We start from the raw sequence: 19,394 nt of genomic DNA on the forward strand, positions 1-19,394 counted from the left end.
TCATGGAGACACACCCAGCCTTGTGGAAGTTGTCAGGATAGTGGATAGCAGCATCAAGCCAAGGTGTGTGTGTGTGTGGGGGAAGGAGCCTCTAACTGCCTCCCTTAGGAGTCAGAGACCCGGTGTATTTAGAGCCTTCCAAGGATGGTTTTAAAGTGGAGGTAGTGTAGGGGCATTAGGACGTTCAAGGGAGAGGCTTAAGTGAACTGGTATTTCCACCCTGCCAGGCATGCCTGCCAATCTACAGGAAGGGCCCTTTAGGCTCCTGCTGTCCAATAGTGCCTCCAGCTGTGAAGGCAGCCAAGCCCTACACTGCCCCCTGGTGGCACCTCCTTATGCAGACATCATTGGTGTTCTGTCTGGTCTTCAGCTGCAAGGCACAGCGCTGGAGGTAGCAATGGACAAGAAGGCAAATGGGAAGGCAAAGCTAGGTTCAAGCGACCTTCCCAGTTCCTGCTCTGCCCTTCCGCTCTGCCCACTCAGGCTTCCCCAGAGGAACCACACACAGAAAGGCTGAGAGAATGACTCCAAAGCATCTTTTATTTATACAAAAAGGGCATATTTAGTAAAAGACACACCAAAAAGAGAGTCGGCTGTGGCCCCAGAGATGAGGCAGGAAATCTTCTGCACTCCTGGTGAAGAGGCAGGAGGTGGCCTGGGCTAAGAGTTTAGGAGTAAGTGCTGTGTGGTGGGGCCACAGAGAGGAGCAAGCTCCCGTCAGATCAGCACTGTGAGCAGGTCATGGAAGGGACTTCCAGTGGCCTCCCAGTACTCCCACAGAGGGAGGAGACCAGTTTGTACAGCCAACTGGACGAAGATCTGCTACCTGGTTCCTGGAGGGTGCCCACCAAGAGACACAGGACAGGAAGCCCAGGATAGGAAGCAACTTGGGGCGCGAAGGCCAGGGAGAAGCGGGAGCTCTGCAGTGGCCAGAAAGGTCCCGACGATGAGGTCAAGGTGCTTCCTGTTACGTGCGGGCATTGCGTTCTGTCTCTGCCAAGCACTCTCTGACTAGTGCCCGAGCGTGGATGATGCCTGGGGAGGTAATAAACAGGGCCCCAGAAACAGTCCACAGCCACCCTTCAGAGCAGACACTCCCCCACCGCCCCACGGCTCAGCTAAAGCACCTCCAATCTAATGAGGGTGGATGGGATTAAGGGTGGCTAATCCTCCTCGCATTTACCCCGAGTTCCCAGGCACCTTCTTGGAAACAGACTCATTTGAAAACGGAAAAGTTCATTTAAAAACACCTCCTTAGGTACAAGTTCTGTTCCAATCGAGGCTGGCCCAAATGTCCTGTCCTGACTCTAGATAACCTCCATCCTTACTGAACTGTCTTAAAGTTCAGTGTCTGTGTCCTGGGCAGAGCAAGGGCAGGCCTGTGGCTTCACTTACCTCTCTTCAGGCGCTCCATGGCACTCTTGCTACCAGCATAGGTGGGCCGGATCTCTTTGCCCATCTCCTCTATGACAGACAGCAGGTCCGTGTAGGTGCTCTGAGAGCCCTGGGAACCAGGTGGCTTCATCGCCTGTGTCAAAAGAAAATACAGACGTGATCTCAGACCCCGAGGGGATCTCCTGTCCTCGGCCATAAGCAAGCTCTTGGCCACACTCACCTGTACATACCCCATGGAGGGCGGACCAAAGTCGTTAAACAGTGGTCTGAAAGGTGCGGCAGCTCCTGGCACTGAGCCCGATGGCGATGGGACACTCCCGGCTGCAACGACACCAGTAAGAGGTCAGAGTGTGACAAGGGCCTCGTCACAGATTTCCAAGCCCAGGACTGTTCCCCTGACTAACCTCCAAAGGCATGCTTCTTCATTCCACTCTGAACAACTTCGGAGACACACTCCTCCCCCCTGCGCTCCACCTACAAGCTCTACGTGACCACGCCCACTTCTCAGGCCAGCAAACTGAGGCTGAGCCAGGCTCGTCTAGCAGGCCCCGGATTGCAAAACTCGAGCGGTTTCCCTCCAAGACCTCGACTGCCCGGACAAGGAGAGCAAGGGTGGAGTTGGAGCCTCACCTGTAGGGACCGGGGTGCCTGGCCCGGGGGTGCTGGAGCCCGGGGTACTGCTGGGGGCGGGCGCGATAGGTTTGTAGGACATCCCAACTCCTCAGTGCGGCGGCCGCCAACCGGCCGCTCCTCTGGGGTTGGCTGTCCGGCAGCTCAGCGGCACTCTGATTGGCAAGCGAGCTGCACGCCCCTGGTAAATAGAGCTCCGGCCGGAAGGGTGGGCGGGCACGATCGTTTCTCACTCTCGATTGGCGCGCTCAGCTGTCACTCGAGCCTCCTCATTGGCTGAATCTTGCCCCCGCAGGCCGCAACCGCTGCCGATTGGCCTCCACCTTCCGGACCTCGCACCTGTCTGCCCCGGATTGGGCGGTGACAGCCGTCCTCCTCAATTGGCGAGTTCGGGGCCCGGGGCCGGCGCGCTTTCAATCCGATTAGTCCCGAGGTCCAAGAGGCGGGGCCTCGGCAGCGGGCCAGTCTGGTCCCCGCGGTCTGCTCCGGTGGTGTGTGGCGGGCCGCCGAACACCCTTCGTCCTCACCGCTTCGCGACTTCCCTCCGCTCAGAACTCCCAAGGCCACGGCTCCCACAGTGTGAGCACTCCGCCCTACCCCGAGCGTTTTACGTCACCTTTCACCGGTTCAGTGCCCCCCCACTTCGGCTGTGCGCATGTGCGCGCCTCAGGCCTGTATTTGTTCCCATGGCAACGGTTCCCTCACCAAAGTCATTACCAAGCTCCTTCTCTGGATTGGTTTGAATCTTCGGTCTAGGCAGGTGGGTCCAAGGCAGCCAACGACGCTGCTCGACACTGAACCCTAAGTCCCCCACTCTCTCCACAATGATAGAGCATCATAGATCAAGAACTGAGTTAGGTCAAGTCAGGACCCCGGTTAAGACCCTTGGCTGGAATCTCAACACCTCATTAATGCTTTCCTCCTGGACTCTCTTTTTGGCGGGTGGGATGAGATTGAGACAAGGTCTCAAGTAGCCCAGTCAGAATTCGAACTCTCCGGGGAGGGGAGGGTGACCTTGAATTCCTGATGTTCTTGTCTCTGAAATGCTAAAGGATTACAGTCACACTCCAGTTTCTTGCCTTAATATGTTTCCGTTTTCTCATGAAACATGAAGACAGTAATACCTGGAAAGTAAACTTGGAAGTGGGCAGAGAAATAGAGATGAGAGCCAGCCCCATATGGGTTGAAGCATGGTTGATTATTGTTCTGACGTCATTAATGAAACTCCCACCTGGGTCTGGCCATCTAGTTTCTATTTCCTTGAAATCAATTCACTTTAAAATTAAAATAAAACTATTTTATGTATACGAGTGTTTTGTCTGCATATATGTCTGCTGCAGAACTCACTTTTCAAAAAAGCGACTGCAGAGATGGCTTAGCAGGTAAGAGGACAGGCTCCTCCAGAGGACCCAGGTTAGAATTCTCAGCATTTACATAGTGCCTCAGAACCTTCTGTAACTGCATTTCCAGTGGGCCCAATATCCCTTTCTGTCCTCAGTGGGCACCCAGCAAGCATGTAGTACGCAAACGTACAGTCAGGGAAAACACCCTAGACTTTTTTTTTTTTTTTTTTTTCCTGAGAAAGGGTCTCACTAGCTCTGGCTAACCTGGAACTCATTATGTAGGCCAGGCTGGCCTTAAACTCACAGAGATCCTCTCTCTTCTTCTTCCTGAATGCTTTGATTGAAGGCATGCACTACCACTCCCAGCTAAATAAATCTCCCTGTTTTTTTTTTTTTAAGACTTATTTTATTTATTATATGTATGTACACTGTAGCTGTCTTCAGACACCAGGAGAGGGAATCAGGTCTTGTTACAGATGGTTGTGAGCCATCATGTGGTTGCTGGGATTTGAACTCGGGACCTCCGGAAGAGCAATCAGTGCTCTTAACCACTGAGCCATCTCTCCAGCCCATAAATCTCCTTTTTAAAGACTATTAAAAAACAAACCAAAAGGCTGAAGAGATAGTTCAGTGGTTAAGACTGACTGTCCTTCCAAAAGTTTTGAGTTCAATTCCTAGCAAACACATGGTGGCTCATAACCATCTGTAATGGGATCCAATGCCCTCTTCTGGTGTGTCTGAGGACAGCTACAGTGTACTCAAGATACATAAAGTAAATAAATCTTTAAGAAAAACCCAAACCAAACAAATCTCAAATTAAAAAAAAAAAAAAAAAAAAAACCAGCCGGGCGTGGTGGCGCGTGCCTTTAATCCCAGCACTTGGGAGGCAGAGGCAGGCGGATTTCTGAGTTCGAGGCCAGCCTGGTCTACAAAGTGAGTTCCAGGACAGCCAAGGCTACACAGAGAAACCCTGTCTTGAAAAAACAAAAAACAAAAACAAAACAAAACCCGGCATTTAATCATGCCTTTTTAGAATTCTCTAATTCACAATTAAAATAAGGCCCTGGGATGGCGGTGAGTGTGTAACCTCAAGGAGGCTGGAGGATCAAGAACTTAGCGCCAGCCTGTCCCAAATAAACAAAAATAAAAGTGCCGGTCAGGTCACCCAAGACAACCCCCATGTGTGCCAGCAGGACTGCACGGTGGGAAAGACTCAAGTGGGTGGGTGGGAGTGTGTGAAGAGAGCTACTGTAAACACTCCGTTCAGGAATGTCTCAGTTCCCCTCCTTTCAGCCGTAAGCCTTCCTGCTTTCTCCCTTGCTCCATATGTTCATTGCTTGGGGTTGAGTAATATCCAAATGAAACAAAACACCATGGACTGAGTAGTTTAAATCGAGATTATTTTTGCACAGCTTAGGGGCTAAAAGTCTGAGGTCGGAGTACCAGCGTCCTGGGTCCCTGCTGTGGGCTTTCTTCCCGGCCTCACACAGTGTTTCTACATAAGGGCCCTGCCCTTTGACCTTTAATTTTCACTTTTTCCTTAGAGACCTACCTCCAGATTCAGTCACAGTGGGAAGTAGGGGTGCACATGTGAGCTTAAGGGAACACACCGACATCCAGCTCTGAACATCTGGGGAGGTGCGAGTGGGCTGAACACACACTGAAGTGATTTAGATGTTCCTCTTCTTTCGAGAGTGGATCCTCCCCGAGGAACAGGGTGTGTCCTGAAGGAGGTTAGAGCAGACAGCTGCAGCCTGCCTACCCAAAGACCAGACTCTGATCACTCGGGGGAAGCTGGCAAAGGCCTCTTGGCCTGTTTGTCAGGGGAACCCTTCCCCAGCCTCTGTGTGTGTGTGTGTTTGTGTTACATGCATGGGCATGTGTGGGTGCAAGTCCATGTGAATGATTGAGGAGTGAGAAGACCAGGGAAGAGAGTGTCCGGTGTTCTCATCTACTGCTGTTTGCCCCTCTGCCTTGAGTTGGGGTATGCCACTGAACCAGAAGCTCACATTTCTGCTAGCCTGGCTGGCCAGGGAGCCCCAACTCTACCCTACACCCTAAATTTTGGGGTCACAGGAACACTCAACTGTGCCCGGCTTTTTTTACATCGATATTCAGCTAGGGACTCAGACCTTAGTGCTCGCAGAGTAAGCACTCTCAGCCCAGCCCTTGGGTTTGTGTGGGTTTGGTTCTGAGATAAGATTTTGCTCCACAGCTCCAGCTAACCAGCACTCACAGGAGTGCTCTTGCCTCTGCTTCTTAAGCTTGGCTCACAGTGTGAGTCACCTGGCTTCCCTGTGCTTTTAGGGGACCTTCCGGTATGGCATCCTCCAGATCAAAGGCTAGGAAGTGAGACCCACAGACTCAGTTCACCTCACAGGCTGATAGTCAACAGCCGTCTGTAACTTTATGTGAATAGCTGACATCGCTTTTCCTTTACTTGAAAAAAAGTGTTCTATTTTTAATTATGTGCATGTCTGTGTGTCAGAGTGGGTATGTGCACAGCAGGGCAGGTACCTGAGGAGTTCCTAAGAGGATGACACACTCCCTGGAGTTGGAGCTCCGGGCAGTTGTGAGCCACCCGACATGGCTGCTGGGGATTGAACTCAGGGCCTCTGGAGTGGTAAGCACTCTTGACCACTGAGCTATCTCTCCAGTCCCTTTCAAATTTAGAAAACAAAACAAAACAAAAACTCTTTTTTGTTATATTTTTGGTTTTTGTGTTTTGGATTTTTTTGTTTTTTATCATGTGTGTCATTGGGCTCTGTGTGTGGCTGCATGTGCCATGGTGCATGTGCAGTGACTGGAAGACAGCATAGAGGACTGTGTGTGGCTGCATGTGCCATGGTGCATGTGTAGTGACTGGAAGACAGCATAGAGGACTGTGTGTGGCTGCATGTGCCATGGTGCATGTGCAGTGACTGGAAGACAGCATAGAGGACTGTGTGTGGCTGCATGTGCCATGGTGCATGTGCAGTGACTGGAAGACAGCATAGAGGACTCAGGTGGTTATTTGATTCTTCTGCTGTGTGGGTCCCAGAAAACAAACTCAGGTCGTCAAGTTTGGTAGCAAGCCCCATTACCCACTGAGCCATTTGCTGGCTCCAATTTGTATTTCTGTATATCTCTCCCCACGTTATGTTTGTAAAGTTTTAGGGCTGAAGAGACAGCTCAGCTGTTAAAGGCGAGGCTCACCACCCACTTTATGTTTGTAAAGTTTCACACTAGAGTGTTGAACAACTGAATGGATTCACAAGCAGAGAGATGCCTCTACACCTCTGACCCTCACCAGCGGCTGACAGAGACATCGGTGACATGAACTCTTCTGCTCATTTGGTGGGGAGGCAACATGGTGCAGCCACTGCAGAAGATACCCCAGCAGCTCCTTCCCAAATCATAGTCTTACCACAATGACCCGGAAAATGGGTGCTGAGCAACTGATAGGAAGATGTCTGTCTCTGCAAAGCAGGCATGTGCGGCGGTTTATGGCAGTTTTATGACATGCAACAGTGCAGATGTATTTTATATTAGTCAGTGTTCCACTCCCGTGACGGGACACCTCAGACAGTTGTCCAAAGGAAAGCTTAGTGAGTGTCATGGCTTCAGGTTTCAGCTCATGGTTGTTCCACTCTGGTTGGAGCCTATGTCAGAGGATACCTGTTCAATCCATGCTATGAAACTCTCACGGCACATGAGAAAAGAGGAAGAAGACGGTCCAGGACCTGAGTTGTCCAGGAACTGTTCCCTGCAAGAACAGTTGCCCAGTGACCTTGCCTTAGAAGGTCCCACATCCTAGAGCTTCCGTCCCTCCTAGGAAGTAGTGCCGTGAACTGGGAGAACCAAACCTTCCACATGAGGCTCTGCGAAGACATTCGAGACTCAAGCTTGCTATACTTCTGAAACCCCAGAGCTCAATGAGAGACTGAGGACCATAGCCATGAGTTTGATGTCAGGCTGGGTTACATAGCCAGACTTTGTCTCAAAAGTAATTTACAGGGCTGGAGAGATGGCTCAGCAGTTAAGAGCAATGGCTGCTCTTCCAGAGGTCCTGAGTTCAAATCCCAGCAACCACATGGTGGCTCACAACCATCTGTAATGGGATCTGATGCCCCCTTCTGGTGTGTCTGAAGACAGCTACAGTGTAGTTACATATAATAAATAAATAAATCTTTTTTTAAAAAAGTAATTTACAAAGTATAACACCCTTCAATGGGTGAACAGGAACAGGTGGGCGTCCTGGATCCCGCAGTTCATCCCGGCAGGCAGAACTTGGAATTCAAGGCCATCTGGTCTACACAGAAAGTTCCAGGACAGCCAGAACTACGTAGAAAGACTCTATTTCAAAAGGAAAAGAAAATAGGTATTTAGATGAATTAGCTGTGGTATGTATACCCATACAACAGATGCACCATTCAAATGCACCACATCAATTATATCTTCATATCTTCATATAATGGAATTTTACTCAGCAACAGATAGAAATCATGTATCTAGCATAATATATCATAGATAAAATACTTTTTGTTTTAATATTATTTTATATGTATTGGTGTTTTGCCTCTGTATATGTCTGTGCATGTCTACTGCCCTCTGTGGCCAAGGAGAGTGAGCCTCCATATGGGTTCTGGGGAGAGAGCCTGGGTCTTCTAGAAGATCAGTGAGTGCTCAACTGCTGAGCATCTCTCCACACAATGACGTAGATAAATCTTTTTTTTTTTTTTGAACCGTAACTCTTTTTTATTATGAGACACCCCCCCCCCACCCGGGACAGACTACAGGATGCAACATGCTTCATTTTATCAGATAACCTCCAGATGACTCCCCTAGGTAGTACATTTCCCTGGGTCTCTCTGCATGCGGAGAGTTACTTCAATGACAAGTGAGGTTTTCATCCTTCCTCTTCCTATGTGTCCTTTAATATCTGCATGTGAGCTTCTCCTACCTGCCACAGACACAGCAGACTTACCCTTAGTACCATGATGTTTAATTCCATCTTTGAAGGCCCTACTGTCCCATTTTTTAAAGATAAATCTTTTTTTAATTTCATCTTTTATAATTTTTTTGTGTGAATTTCACATCAGGCATCCCAATCCCACTCATCCCCCCGCCCCTCTGCCCTTGCAGCCTCCCCCACAAAAAGAAAATAAAAAATAAAACCCAAAGACACCTCATTATGGGAGCTGTAGTAGTGTGTCACAGTGTGCCCCACAGTACACCCTTTTTGTCCATACATCTTTACTTGCAAATATTCATTGCAATGAGTCACTGGTCTGGTTCAAGGCCTCTCTCTGCCTTACACTACACTGTCAACACTGGATCCTCAATGAGCCTCCTCTTGGATATCCTGTTGTTGCTGTGTGTCCTGGAGGTCCTGCAGCTTTAGGTCTGCAGGACCAGCTCTTTCACATGCAGTTCACAGATGGGGTAGAGGTTGGGATGAGTCAACTCATAGCTCTGGATCTGGGCCTGGGTGGTGGCTATGTTAGCTCGCCAGCTCTCCTGCACCCACACCACTGGGGCAATCTCCTGCCCTGCCCTGGCTAACTCACCCAATGCTGCAGCTGGCAGGGGGCAGGGCCAGCTCCTGCTCTCATGCCACCGGGGCCAGCTCTGGACAGCCCTTGGACATCAACATGCTCCCAAGGGGAAGCATAGACCAGGGACATCTGCATGGTATTTGGTGGTAGCATGAGCCACGGACATTGACACAGACCCCTGCTGCTGCATGGCCCTTAGCAGCAACAAGGGCTGGGACCTTACTATGACTTCAGATGGCAGACTGGCTACTCACATTAGGCTACTCCTCTCCATCCTCTCATCCCCAGTTCTGTCTCTCTTCATAGTACACAAACTATTCCACTTCTCTTTCCCCATCTCTCCAACATATCATAGTGGTGCCCACTGCGGGCAGACCTCTCAACATGAATAAATCTTAAGTGTATGGTGCTAAGTGAAAAAAAGCTACATAGAGCCGGGCATGGTGGCGCACGCCTTTAATCCCAGCCCTCGGGAGGCAGAGGCAGGCAGATTTCTGAGTTCGAGGCCAGCCTGGTCTACAAAGTGAGTTACAGGACAACCAGGGCTATGCAGAGAAACGCTGTCTTGAAAAAACAAAACAAAACAAAAAGCTACAGTGTATATGATTCCCATTGTGCAGCTTGCTGGGAAAGGGAAATTATCAGAAGGCTGACAGGTGACTAGCTCTCAGGAGATAGCTTAGGGGTCTGGGGGTGGAGCAGGGTTATTCAAGTCTAGACAGTGTTTTTAGGAGAGTGAGACTGTTTCATACAATTCCATGAGGGTGAGTAGAAAACATTGAAGATTCATCAATGAGCAAACTTTAGTGTGTGTAATTAAAAAAAAATCAGCCGGGCGTGGTGGCGCACGCCTTTAATCCCAGCACTTGGGAGGCAGAGGCAGCCGGATTTCTGAGTTTGAGGCCAGCCTGGTCTACAAAGTGAGTTCCAGGACAGCCAGAGCTATACAGAGAAACCCTGTCTCGAAAAACCAAAAAAAAAAAAAAAAAATCATCTATAAAGTAGAATGCCATGATGGAGCATGGATAGCAAGCAAAGAATCTAGTTAGTTCTCAGACTCAGAGTGCCGCTTTGGGAATGAGCCACTGATGACCTGGGACTGAGTTCATCCTTGGAAGGCCAAAGGCCACAGGGCATGTGAGCTCTGGGAGCTGGGCAGTGAGCACACTTCCAGGGAAGCATCCGCTAGCAGCTGGGAAACGCAGGGTCTCCGCAGAGTCTGCTGTGGGCGGCTCCCCTCCTAGCCCTGACCTATTCCAGTTGGGATCTTTTGGAACATCTAAACTAGAGGCTTTTTGCGGGAGCGTGGGGAAATACATGACATCGGGGTCCCACGAGCGCTGTCAGTGTTAGCAGAAACATTCCAACTAAGACCTTCTCTGGTGGCTTTCACCATCCATACACAGAGGCTTGCGTGGAGCTGGGCAGCAGTGAGCAGCTTTCCCATCAATTGTGGGGTTGCCACCCCCGGCTCCTGCAGAGACATCGTCTCGTGGATGATACCATCTGTGCCAGCTTCTGGAAAAGCCACAGGGCTTGGGCAACTTATTGTTGGAGGCGGTAGGCTTGGCAGTAGGGATCACTTAATTGAGGATTAAGGATTAATTGGGATCTGCAGGATGGGTGGTGCTGAGGCTGCTGAGGCCAGCACTGGCACCTCAGAGTCCAGATTCCAGGCTGCTGCTCTGGGAGCTTGGGCTGCCTCTTTGCTGTCCCTAAGACCATCTGATGAGGACCAGTGTGCCCCCGACTCCTATTTCTTTGTGTGTGAGAGTCAGAGACTGACTGCCAATGTCTTCCCCAATCACTCTCTTCCTCCCCCTCATTATTTGAGACTATGCAGTCTTGCCCTAGAACTTGCTATGTAGACCAGGCTGGCCTCATACTCAGATTTTTCTGCCTCTGTCTCCTGAGTGCTGGGATTAAAGGCATGCATTACTGTGTCCAGCTCCTTCTCATTTCTTGAGACAGGGTCTCTGTGTTTTGGCAAGTCTGGCTGGTATCAATGCTGTGAACCACCACACTGTCTGCCCTTTCCTTCCTTTTTGAGTCAGGATCTCACGATGTGCCTGAGGCTAGCCTCAAACTCTTGATCTGGCTGCCTTAGTGTTCTGAGCGCTGGGGTTACAAGTATGTGTCACTGTCTACCTTCTCTGACTGCATCTTGAATTTGGGCTTCCTAGCTTCTAGACATGAGCGTGTTAAATTAGAATGTCTCTACATGACTTAGTCTGAGGCATTTGTTACAAAAGTGGGAGTGGGTAGAGACCCATGTAGACCAGGGGCTGTGAAGGCTCTGTGTGTGAAGATGTGAGTCTCTAGTAGAGTGGAGAGTGGAGAGTGGAGGTTTAGGTTAGGGATACTTGTAAAGAAAAGAGCCAGGCATCTGGCTAGGGAAGGAGTCCCTGATTCCTGCTAGGCAGGTTCTACCCTCTATGCTAAAAGGCTCACCAACATAGACTGCCCATTATCGGGGCCTTGAAATGGGCGGGGCTGTTCTCGGGAAGTACTGGGGGTCCCAGAGGAAGGAAGTCCCGGCTCTCCGACTGATGTGCTTCCTGGGGGGCCTTCTGCCAGCCAGCACCTTCCAGGGTGCCGAAGGCTGAGCTCTGAGAAGCGCCTCTCCCAGGCCGGGGCAGGAATACATATGACAGAGCTGAGAGAAGGGCTCTGTCCTGGAAATTAATTCATTCCTTTCTTCCTTTCTTCTTTTCTTCCTTTCTCTCTCTCTCTCTTTCTTTCTTTCCTTCTCTCTTTCTTTTTTAAGATTTATTTATTTATTTATTTATTTATATATTATATGTGAGTACACTGTAGCTATCTCAGACACCCCAGAAAAGGGCATCAGATCTCATTATGGATGGTTGTGAGCCACCATGTGGTTGCTGGGATTTGAACTCAGGACCTTTGGAAGAGCAGTCAGTGCTCAACACCAGAAGCCATGAGTGTGTGTGTGTGTGTGTGTGTGTGTATGTGTGTGTGTATGTGTGTGTGTGTATGTGTGTGTGTGTGTGCGTATGTGTGTGTTTGTGTGTGTGTGTGTTTACCAGTCTGTACTGGTTAGTTTTGTGTCAACTTGACACAGCTGGAGTTATCACAGAGAAAGGAGCTTCAGTTGAGGAAATGCCTCCATGAGATCCAACTGTAAGGCATTTTCTCAATTAGTGATCAAGGGGAAAGGCCCCTTGTGGGTGGGACCATCTCTGGGCTGGTAGTCTTGGGTTTTATAAGAGAGCAGGCTGAGCAAGCCAGGCGAGGCAAGCCAGTAAAGAACATCCCTCCATGGCCTCTGCATCAGCTCCTGCTCCCTGACCTGCTTGAGTTCCAGTCCTGACTTCCTTTGGTGATGAACAGCAGCAAGGAAGTGTAAGCCGAATAAACCCTTTCCTCCCCAACTTGCTTCTTGGTCATGATGTTTGTGCAGGAATAGAAACCCTGACTAAGACACAGTCCAAAGATGTCTTTTTTGTTGTTTTGGGTTTTTCTTTTGGAGGGGGAGAGGAGGCCAGAAACAGGGTTTCACTGTGTAGCCCTGGCTGTCTTGGAATTTGCTCTGTAGACAATGCTGTCCTTGAACTCACAGAGATTCAACTGTCTCTACCTCCAGAGTGCTGGGATAAAAGGCATGCACCTATCAGACATTGTTTTGGCCCTTGCATTGGGTTAGATCAGGGAGGAAGAAGAGGGAGTCCCTATTCCCCTGGAGCTCACATTTGCGGTGACTTGGTGACTTGTAATTAGCCCAGTTCCAGAACTTAGCTTTTGGGGTCAGATACCTTCAGGATGAGTGAGTGGAGAAAACTCTTTCTCAACAAGCTTGGAGATGTTTTATTGCCAGAGAACCAGGACGAGGTATGGGGTGATGACAGGATAGGGCACTGTGCCCAGGCAGGGATGGGGAGGAGGCACACAGTCCTGTACACAGTGACCTTCAAAGAACATATAGGATCCTCTGCAATTCGGAGGCTGGGATCCTCCAGGCCGGTCCACTCCAGCTTCTATACAGGCTCACCGAGACATCATCCGAACAAATTCTAACAGGACAAGCCAAGGTTTTAGGTCTGCCCTCCTGATCCCATTAGAACTGAGGCAGATCTGCCTGCCCCAGGGCGGGCGAAGGATTCTTGAGGAGGCCTTCCAAGGCATCTGTGTATCAGGCAGGAGGGGCCTCAGTCGCTCAGACTACAATCTTGATTCTCCCCGTTTCCTTTCCCCAAGTAAGCACTTGAGCTCTCCTGAGAACTGACATAAATTTCTTCTCTCTACAGTAGGGAGGATATATCCCTCCCTCCTGGATTCTTCATGATAACTGGGGACTCTTTACAAACAGTGGTTCTCAACCTTCCTAATGCTTCAACCCTTTAATACAGTTCCTCGTGTTATAGTGACCCCCAACCATAAAATTATCTCATTGTTACTTCATAATTATATTTTTTGTTACTGTTATGAATCGTCATTTAAGTATCTGATATGCAGGATATCTGATATTCAGTCACGACCCACAGGTTGAGGACCCCTGGTTTAGAATCCTTGAGGGCACCTGTGGCTAAGTAGGGGAAGTGTTACCTTCAAAGTCAACCAGGCCATCTCCATTGAGGTCAATGTCTTGGAGTATCTCATCTACTTCCCGTTGGCTAAGGCGTTCCCCCAGCAGAGCCTTGAGGGCTGCCCGGAGCTCCCCTACGCTGATGCAGCCATCACCGTTGGTGTCAAACTGTGGTAGCATTGATGGTGGCATGGGATCACTGACTGAGCCCTGAATCCACTCAGCCTCTCACTCCCTGCAGACCCACAATCTCACCGACCCTCTCCACCCCTTCCACCCAAGGTGCACCTCCCGGAAGGCGTCTCGAAGCTCCCTCACGCCAATCATGTCTGCCGTCTCTGCCAGCAGCTTGGGACCCATCAGCTCCACAAAATCTTCAAAATCCACCTTCCCACCACCTGAGGGTAGGTCCATCCATTAGAGAGCCCAGCCTAGCATCTGACCTATGTTCCCTTTGGCTCCTGCCTCCTTCCTTCATGGCTTTAGATGGACTGTCCTTCCTGTATGCCAATGATGGCATGACACTTCGTGGTGGGAACTGTCCTCAGCTAGGCTCTGTTTGTTTGTGGTTTTCAACACAGGGGTTCTCTGCGTAGCCCTGACTGTCCTGGAACATGCTTTGTAGACCAGGCTGGCCTCGAAATCAGAGATCTGCCTGCCTCCCAAGTGCTAGGACTAAAGGCATGTGTCACCATCCTACTAGGCTCTTAAGTCACAGTTTCTTGGTTTCTCTGAGCCCCTGCTGTGTGACTCTAGACAATACTTCACCTCTCTGAGCTTCAGTCTCTTTACTGGTGTCATCCTCCCTGCTCTCCCTTTAATAACAACTTATATCCTGGGCTTTTGCAACAGCGTACACGTCTACCTCAGGGCTGGGCCAGGGCTGGGGCATGAGGCTTTGGTGGGTCTGAAGCACATACTGATCTGTTGTGATATCTCAATGAGCTCCATCTCCGTGGGCATGTAGCCTAGTGTCCGCATGCAGGCACCCAGCTCCCGGTAGCCAATGTAGCCATCCCGGTCTCTGTCAAACTCCTGGAAGGCGACCTGCAGCTCTGCGGGACAGAGTGAGGTTAATCCTCTTCTGAGCACCCCCTCCTGGCTGCCAGTGGGGCCGGCCCATCTTTTCCCTTTGCTCCAGTCCCTTCTGTTAAACCTCAGTTCCTATTGTTACCCAGAGCCTTTGCATGTGTGGTGTTAAAACTTTGTTCTCTCATCCAATGCTTAAGAAGCACCTGTTATGTGTCCATCTCTGTTCTAGGTGATTAAAAAGAGAAGGAAGAGAAGGCGGGAGGGGAGAAGAGACAGAAAAGCTACCAGGAAGAGTTCCCTGCCCATTTCTTCCTAGTCAGCCCAGTCATTGGTTTTCCTAAGAGTGCTCTATGCAGCTGCAGCTGTAGCTATCTCCAGAAGGTGGGGCCCTTATCTACCTGGTTAGCAGGGTTAGCAAGGGGCCAGGCCCACAGTGGACAGCCAGGAAGTGTCAGCCAGATAGACAAATATAAAAGCAGTCCTTGACCAGTGTGGTCACTGAGACCAAGGGGTTGGCAAAGAAGGGAGGTTTTGCCACCTCCCCCTGCCCAGTCCCCATGTCCTTCTCGCTCCTCCTGGACCTTGCAGAGGCCCTAGCCCCAAACCTCTTCTTGTAACCCCCACCCCACACTCCACCTCAACCCGTTACCTTCGATCTCTTCTGGTCTCAGCTCTCGATCCTGCAAAGTACACAGATAGTTAGGAGTTCCTTGGCCTGCCCACACCTCAGCACCCTCTTTCTGTGTCCTGGGGTTTCTCATCCAGCCCACCCCACAACATCCTCAAGGTCTGTGCCTGATTCTGCCTGGTCCTGGTCATCTGTCTGGGTGTCTTGGGGATCCCTTTTCCTTGTGACCTGCCATGGGACCCCAGGACCCCTGTTCCCACAGTCTTCTGAGGTACATAGCTCCTTTTGACAGAGGCAGATCCCAGGGTAAGACAGAACCTCATACTCAAGCCAGCTGGCCTCACTGTCACTGCAGGTCTGCATTGCCCCCACCCTCTCCTGAGGACTCTCCCACCTCTCTAGCATCTTCCCCTTGAAAGCACTTTCTTTCTATTTCGGTTGTGCTGGAGATGTAACCCTGGGCTTGCTATAAGCAAGTATTCTGCCACTGGACTGCACCCCAACTCTCAGGTGGCTGTTTCTTGGGTTGGTACCCAACTCCATGCCTGGTATGGGAGTTCCCCAAGCTCCGCCCCACCCCTAGGGTCGCTGTCTTTCCTCTGACGTCCTCTCTGGCCTTCACACCTACTTGGGAGTGATGAAGCTATGGGACCTGAGCAGCCGGCAGGCAGAGGAGTAACTGTACATACGAGCTGGGTAGCCGCGATGCTGGGTCGAAGGAAGATGCATGCTGGCCCCACCAAGCTTCCGAGCACTGAGTAGCCCTGTGTCCCCTCCTGCTCCTCAGCTCTGGGACCAGGGCTGGGGCGGGAGCCCCCTAGGGGGGATCCAGGCCACTGCCAGCGTTCCTGTGGCAAAGTGAGCCATGAGCCGGAGCAATGCCCACTTAGCCCGGTCTCTTGTAGCCCCTCTCCAGCCCTCATCAGCTGCTCCTCCCTCTGGAGCCCAGCACCTGACAGAGTGGGAGGGGCCTCTAGGTACACAAGACCCATTAACATCCCAGGCTCAAGAGTTCACCCCCAACTGCTCAGTTAGGTAAACTAAAGCACAGAAGAAGTGAGAGCCTTAGCCGGGTCAAGGAGGAGAACAAGACCTGACCTCTAGCTCGGGTCAGCCCGGTTAAAGCTGAGAGAGTCAGGCCTGCACAGAATGGGTAGCTGGCCTATCTATCAGCTTAGTAGGGGAACATACAGATATCCCTCCATCTCCTCTGGAGCCAATCTCTAATCCAGCCCAGTACCCCAGGTCTCTGGGTACTACCTGCCCAGTGCATCGGCCACCCAGGTCTCTGGCCTTATGTCTCTCCCCTTCACCTTCCTACCTTAGACCCCCGGTGCCATGGCGCCTTGGCACAGTTCCCCATGGGTCTCTGAACCATGCCAGGCCCGGAGTCCTGGGAGGATGCTGTGGATTCTGCCAGCCCCCTGCTGTTTCCAGGGACAGCCTGGGAGCACTGGAGAGGATTTTCCTGGGGTTTTGTGGGCAAGATCAGGAGCGGGTGGGCAGGCGGGGAGCCCTGGGCCCGGGGCTTGGGCCCTAATCCAATCCGGGATTATCTCTGAGTATCTCTGTGAGTGTGTGTATGGGTTTACTCAGAGCCAAGGCCCCCTGGAAGGCACAGTCTCCCAGCTCTTCCCACGGGAGGGTCTTCTGATCACCCCCCCCCCCCGCCCCCAACCAGCCCCTCTCTCAGCCTTACACTAATCTCCCCCAATCAGCACCTTCAGAAGCAGGCTTGGATCCCTCCAGAAGAAGTAGGCACCCAGTGCTTGGACCAGCTGGATTCCCAATTCTCCCAATGTGGCAACTGGGGGCTGGGGGGTGAAGTCCTCAGGGAGAAAGAGAGAGCCTGCTTGCTTTTATCTTGGCCCAGTCTGGAGTTCCTGTGCACCCCTATCAAAACCCTGTATCCATTCAGGGCTTGTCATAGTGCATGAAGGGCTCCCTCAGCGTCAACAGAGATGGCAGGCGGATCCCCTAACTTCTCCTGACCACTCTGGTCACCTGTATGTGGACTTGGTTCTAGGTGTGTTTTATAGCCAGCTGGGATTTGGGGTCCTTTAGAAAATAACATTTCTGCCCCTTACCTGTCCGTAGGCAGCCTGCACCTGGGCTTCCAGCTCACGGAGAAGGGCCCTTCTGCGGGTGGTGGGGCTGGCTAGGTCTTGGCTGGGTCCTGCAGTGCCTGAGGATGGACTGGAGTCTCCTTCAGGGAGGCTGCCATCTGTTGGGCCCTCGGGTAGGGCCATGGATGTAGGTGTGGTACGTTTTCTGTTCCAGCTGGGTCTCCTCCACCTGTAGGTCGGTGGCTCAGTGCAAGCTGTGGCTACGTTTTGTTTCTAGCTCTGGGGGTTAGAAGAGCCCGAGTCCTCTAAGATCACTGTCTTCTTCCATTGCTGCTCCCATAATCCATCTTTGAAATCTTCACCTACCTCCTAGAGTGCTTCCCAACCTTCACAGGACCACAGACTCCACCCTGGGGCTCCTCGCTGATCCAGGTGGCCAGGCTCCCACGCTGGCTGGCCTCCTTCAGTCCCATATCCTGCCTGCACCTCTCTGGTTCGTGGTCCTAACACATTCTTCCTGCTCCGTATCCTGCTTGCTCTCCATCTGCTTTGGCTTGGCCTATACTATGTCTTGGTAGACCAGTACTCTCAGGCCCTCTCAGTCTCTCTGTTCCCCTCAGTTTCTCTCTGTGCCTTAACCTCTCTCTGTCCCCCTCAACCCCTCTCTGTCTTTGTCTCTCTGTCTGTCTCTCTATCTCTTTCTCTCTGTCTCTGTGTCTTTGTGTCTCTCTGTCCCTGTCTGTGTGTCTCTCTGTGTCTGTTTCTCTGCCCCTGTCTGTTTGTCTCTGTGTCTCTGTCTATCTGTCTCTGTCTCTCTCTATTTGTCTCTGTCTGTCTCTGTATTTGGCTTCCTGTCTCTCTCAGTCTCTGTGTCTCTCTGTATCTCTGTCTCCCTGTCTCTGATTCTCTGTCTCTGTCTGTCTGTCTCTCTGTGTGTGCTTGTCTGTCCATCTGTCTGTCTCTCTGCCCTTTCACTGTTTTACAGGGGTTCTTTCTCAGTTTGCTCTATCTGTTTGCCCTTTCCACCCCTCCACCATTCTCTCTCCCAGGACAGCTCCAAGATTCTGGAAAAGTATGCCACCTGCTCCTCTCTTCCCCATCTGGAGTCCCAGGATACCTCTGTTTCCACCTCTGCTTCCCCACCTCCTGGGTGAACCACCCCCCTGACCTGTAAGCTCTTCTCAAGGAACAAGGATAAAGGTGCCACACAGACCCTTGCCCCTTGCCACACTGTAGCCACTCACCACACAGCAGCTTACTCTCACTTCCAGAATGAGGTCAGCTGTAGCCTGCTGGCCTGTCATGGGCCCCTCATGATTTATTCACGTGCCCCCCTGCACCAGCCTTTGTCCCAGGGAACCAGATCCCATGCCATGTCTGCCATCTGAGCTAGTGACTCTATCATCGATTCAGTGACTAGCTTGCAAACATCAAGGACGGGAGGGAGAGTGGGGAGAGAGGCAGGGCCTCTATCTCCCTTGGTAGAGTGCTTGCCTAGCATACAGAAAGACTCTGAGCTCAACACAGTACAGAAAAAAAAAAACTGGACATAGTGTTGTACACCTGTAAAATACCCAGAGGTAGAAGTATCAAAATTCAAGGTTATCCTTGGCTACATAGTAAGTTCCAGTCCAGTCTGGATTATAAGAAACCCCAGGGTGGTTTCTAGTCCCAGGCCAGCATCAGGGACCACACAACAGACCCCACCTTCCCTGAAGACTCCAGTCTCAAGTGCATTTAACTCAGACAAAGGCCACCAAGCAGGCTGTTTGTGCTTCGGAATACCCACCCAGGCAGGTGAGAGGAAGGCTCTGCACACCACACTCGGGACATGGCCTGTTCTGCTGATGTCAAGTAGCCCTGAATGAGGCTGACAGTCAACAGTGATCTGGCAGAGTCCGGGAACTCTCAAGTAACCCTGGGCAGAGCCCTCAGGAGGAAGGGGAGAACATCAGTGGCCTCTGTAGAACGTATGGACAGTAGAGAGAGGGCACCAGAGGGTGGCACTGTCACCCTCGGCCTGGGAGCAGCCAGCCAGCTTCACTTCTAGAGCTTTTGACGTGGTAGGGGCAGCACCTTCAGCCATGTAGGATTATAGTCAATGGGCAAATACAAGGACAGTCCAACAGGCTCCCTCTCAGAGGGAGGCCTTGCTGTGTGTGGAGGTGAGATAAGGTGACTGGGAAGAGGTGGCCTCCATGAGGAGGGAACAGGCTA

At 51.2% G+C, this 19,394-nt stretch overlaps 2 protein-coding genes across 5 annotated transcripts; both read right to left on the bottom strand.

The window, feature by feature from the left end:
* Positions 1 to 514: 514 nt before the first annotated feature.
* Positions 515 to 2,638, bottom strand: Cdk2ap2 (cyclin dependent kinase 2 associated protein 2). 2 transcript variants are annotated; one of them, XM_021151879.3, is made up of 4 exons: positions 2,026 to 2,638; positions 1,616 to 1,716; positions 1,396 to 1,528; positions 515 to 1,035 (listed from the first exon to the last, which is right to left on the bottom strand). In XM_021151879.3, the coding sequence occupies exons 1-4, from the start codon at positions 2,105 to 2,107 to the stop codon at positions 968 to 970; spliced, it is 384 nt and encodes a 127-aa protein (XP_021007538.1). In that variant the 5' UTR covers positions 2,108 to 2,638; the 3' UTR covers positions 515 to 967. The 2 variants fall into 2 exon arrangements, with proteins under 2 accessions (XP_021007538.1, XP_021007539.1); XM_021151880.3 differs by lacking the exon at positions 2,026 to 2,638 and adding an exon at positions 1,800 to 2,005.
* Positions 2,639 to 12,913: 10,275 nt separating this feature from the next.
* Positions 12,914 to 17,360, bottom strand: Cabp2 (calcium binding protein 2). 3 transcript variants are annotated; one of them, XM_021152228.3, is made up of 7 exons: positions 16,433 to 16,489; positions 15,801 to 15,959; positions 15,133 to 15,163; positions 14,372 to 14,506; positions 13,740 to 13,849; positions 13,472 to 13,619; positions 12,914 to 12,939 (listed from the first exon to the last, which is right to left on the bottom strand). In XM_021152228.3, the coding sequence occupies exons 1-7, from the start codon at positions 16,487 to 16,489 to the stop codon at positions 12,914 to 12,916; spliced, it is 666 nt and encodes a 221-aa protein (XP_021007887.1). The 3 variants fall into 3 exon arrangements, with proteins under 3 accessions (XP_021007887.1, XP_021007888.1, XP_021007890.1); XM_021152229.3 differs by lacking the exons at positions 15,801 to 15,959; positions 16,433 to 16,489 and adding an exon at positions 17,199 to 17,360; XM_021152231.3 differs by lacking the exon at positions 15,801 to 15,959.
* Positions 17,361 to 19,394: the final 2,034 nt, after the last annotated feature.

Source organism: Mus caroli, unplaced genomic scaffold (genome assembly GCF_978045245.1).
Source record: "Mus caroli unplaced genomic scaffold, Mus_caroli_1 scaffold_20, whole genome shotgun sequence".
In the NCBI taxonomy this organism is placed as follows: domain Eukaryota; kingdom Metazoa; phylum Chordata; class Mammalia; order Rodentia; family Muridae; genus Mus; species Mus caroli.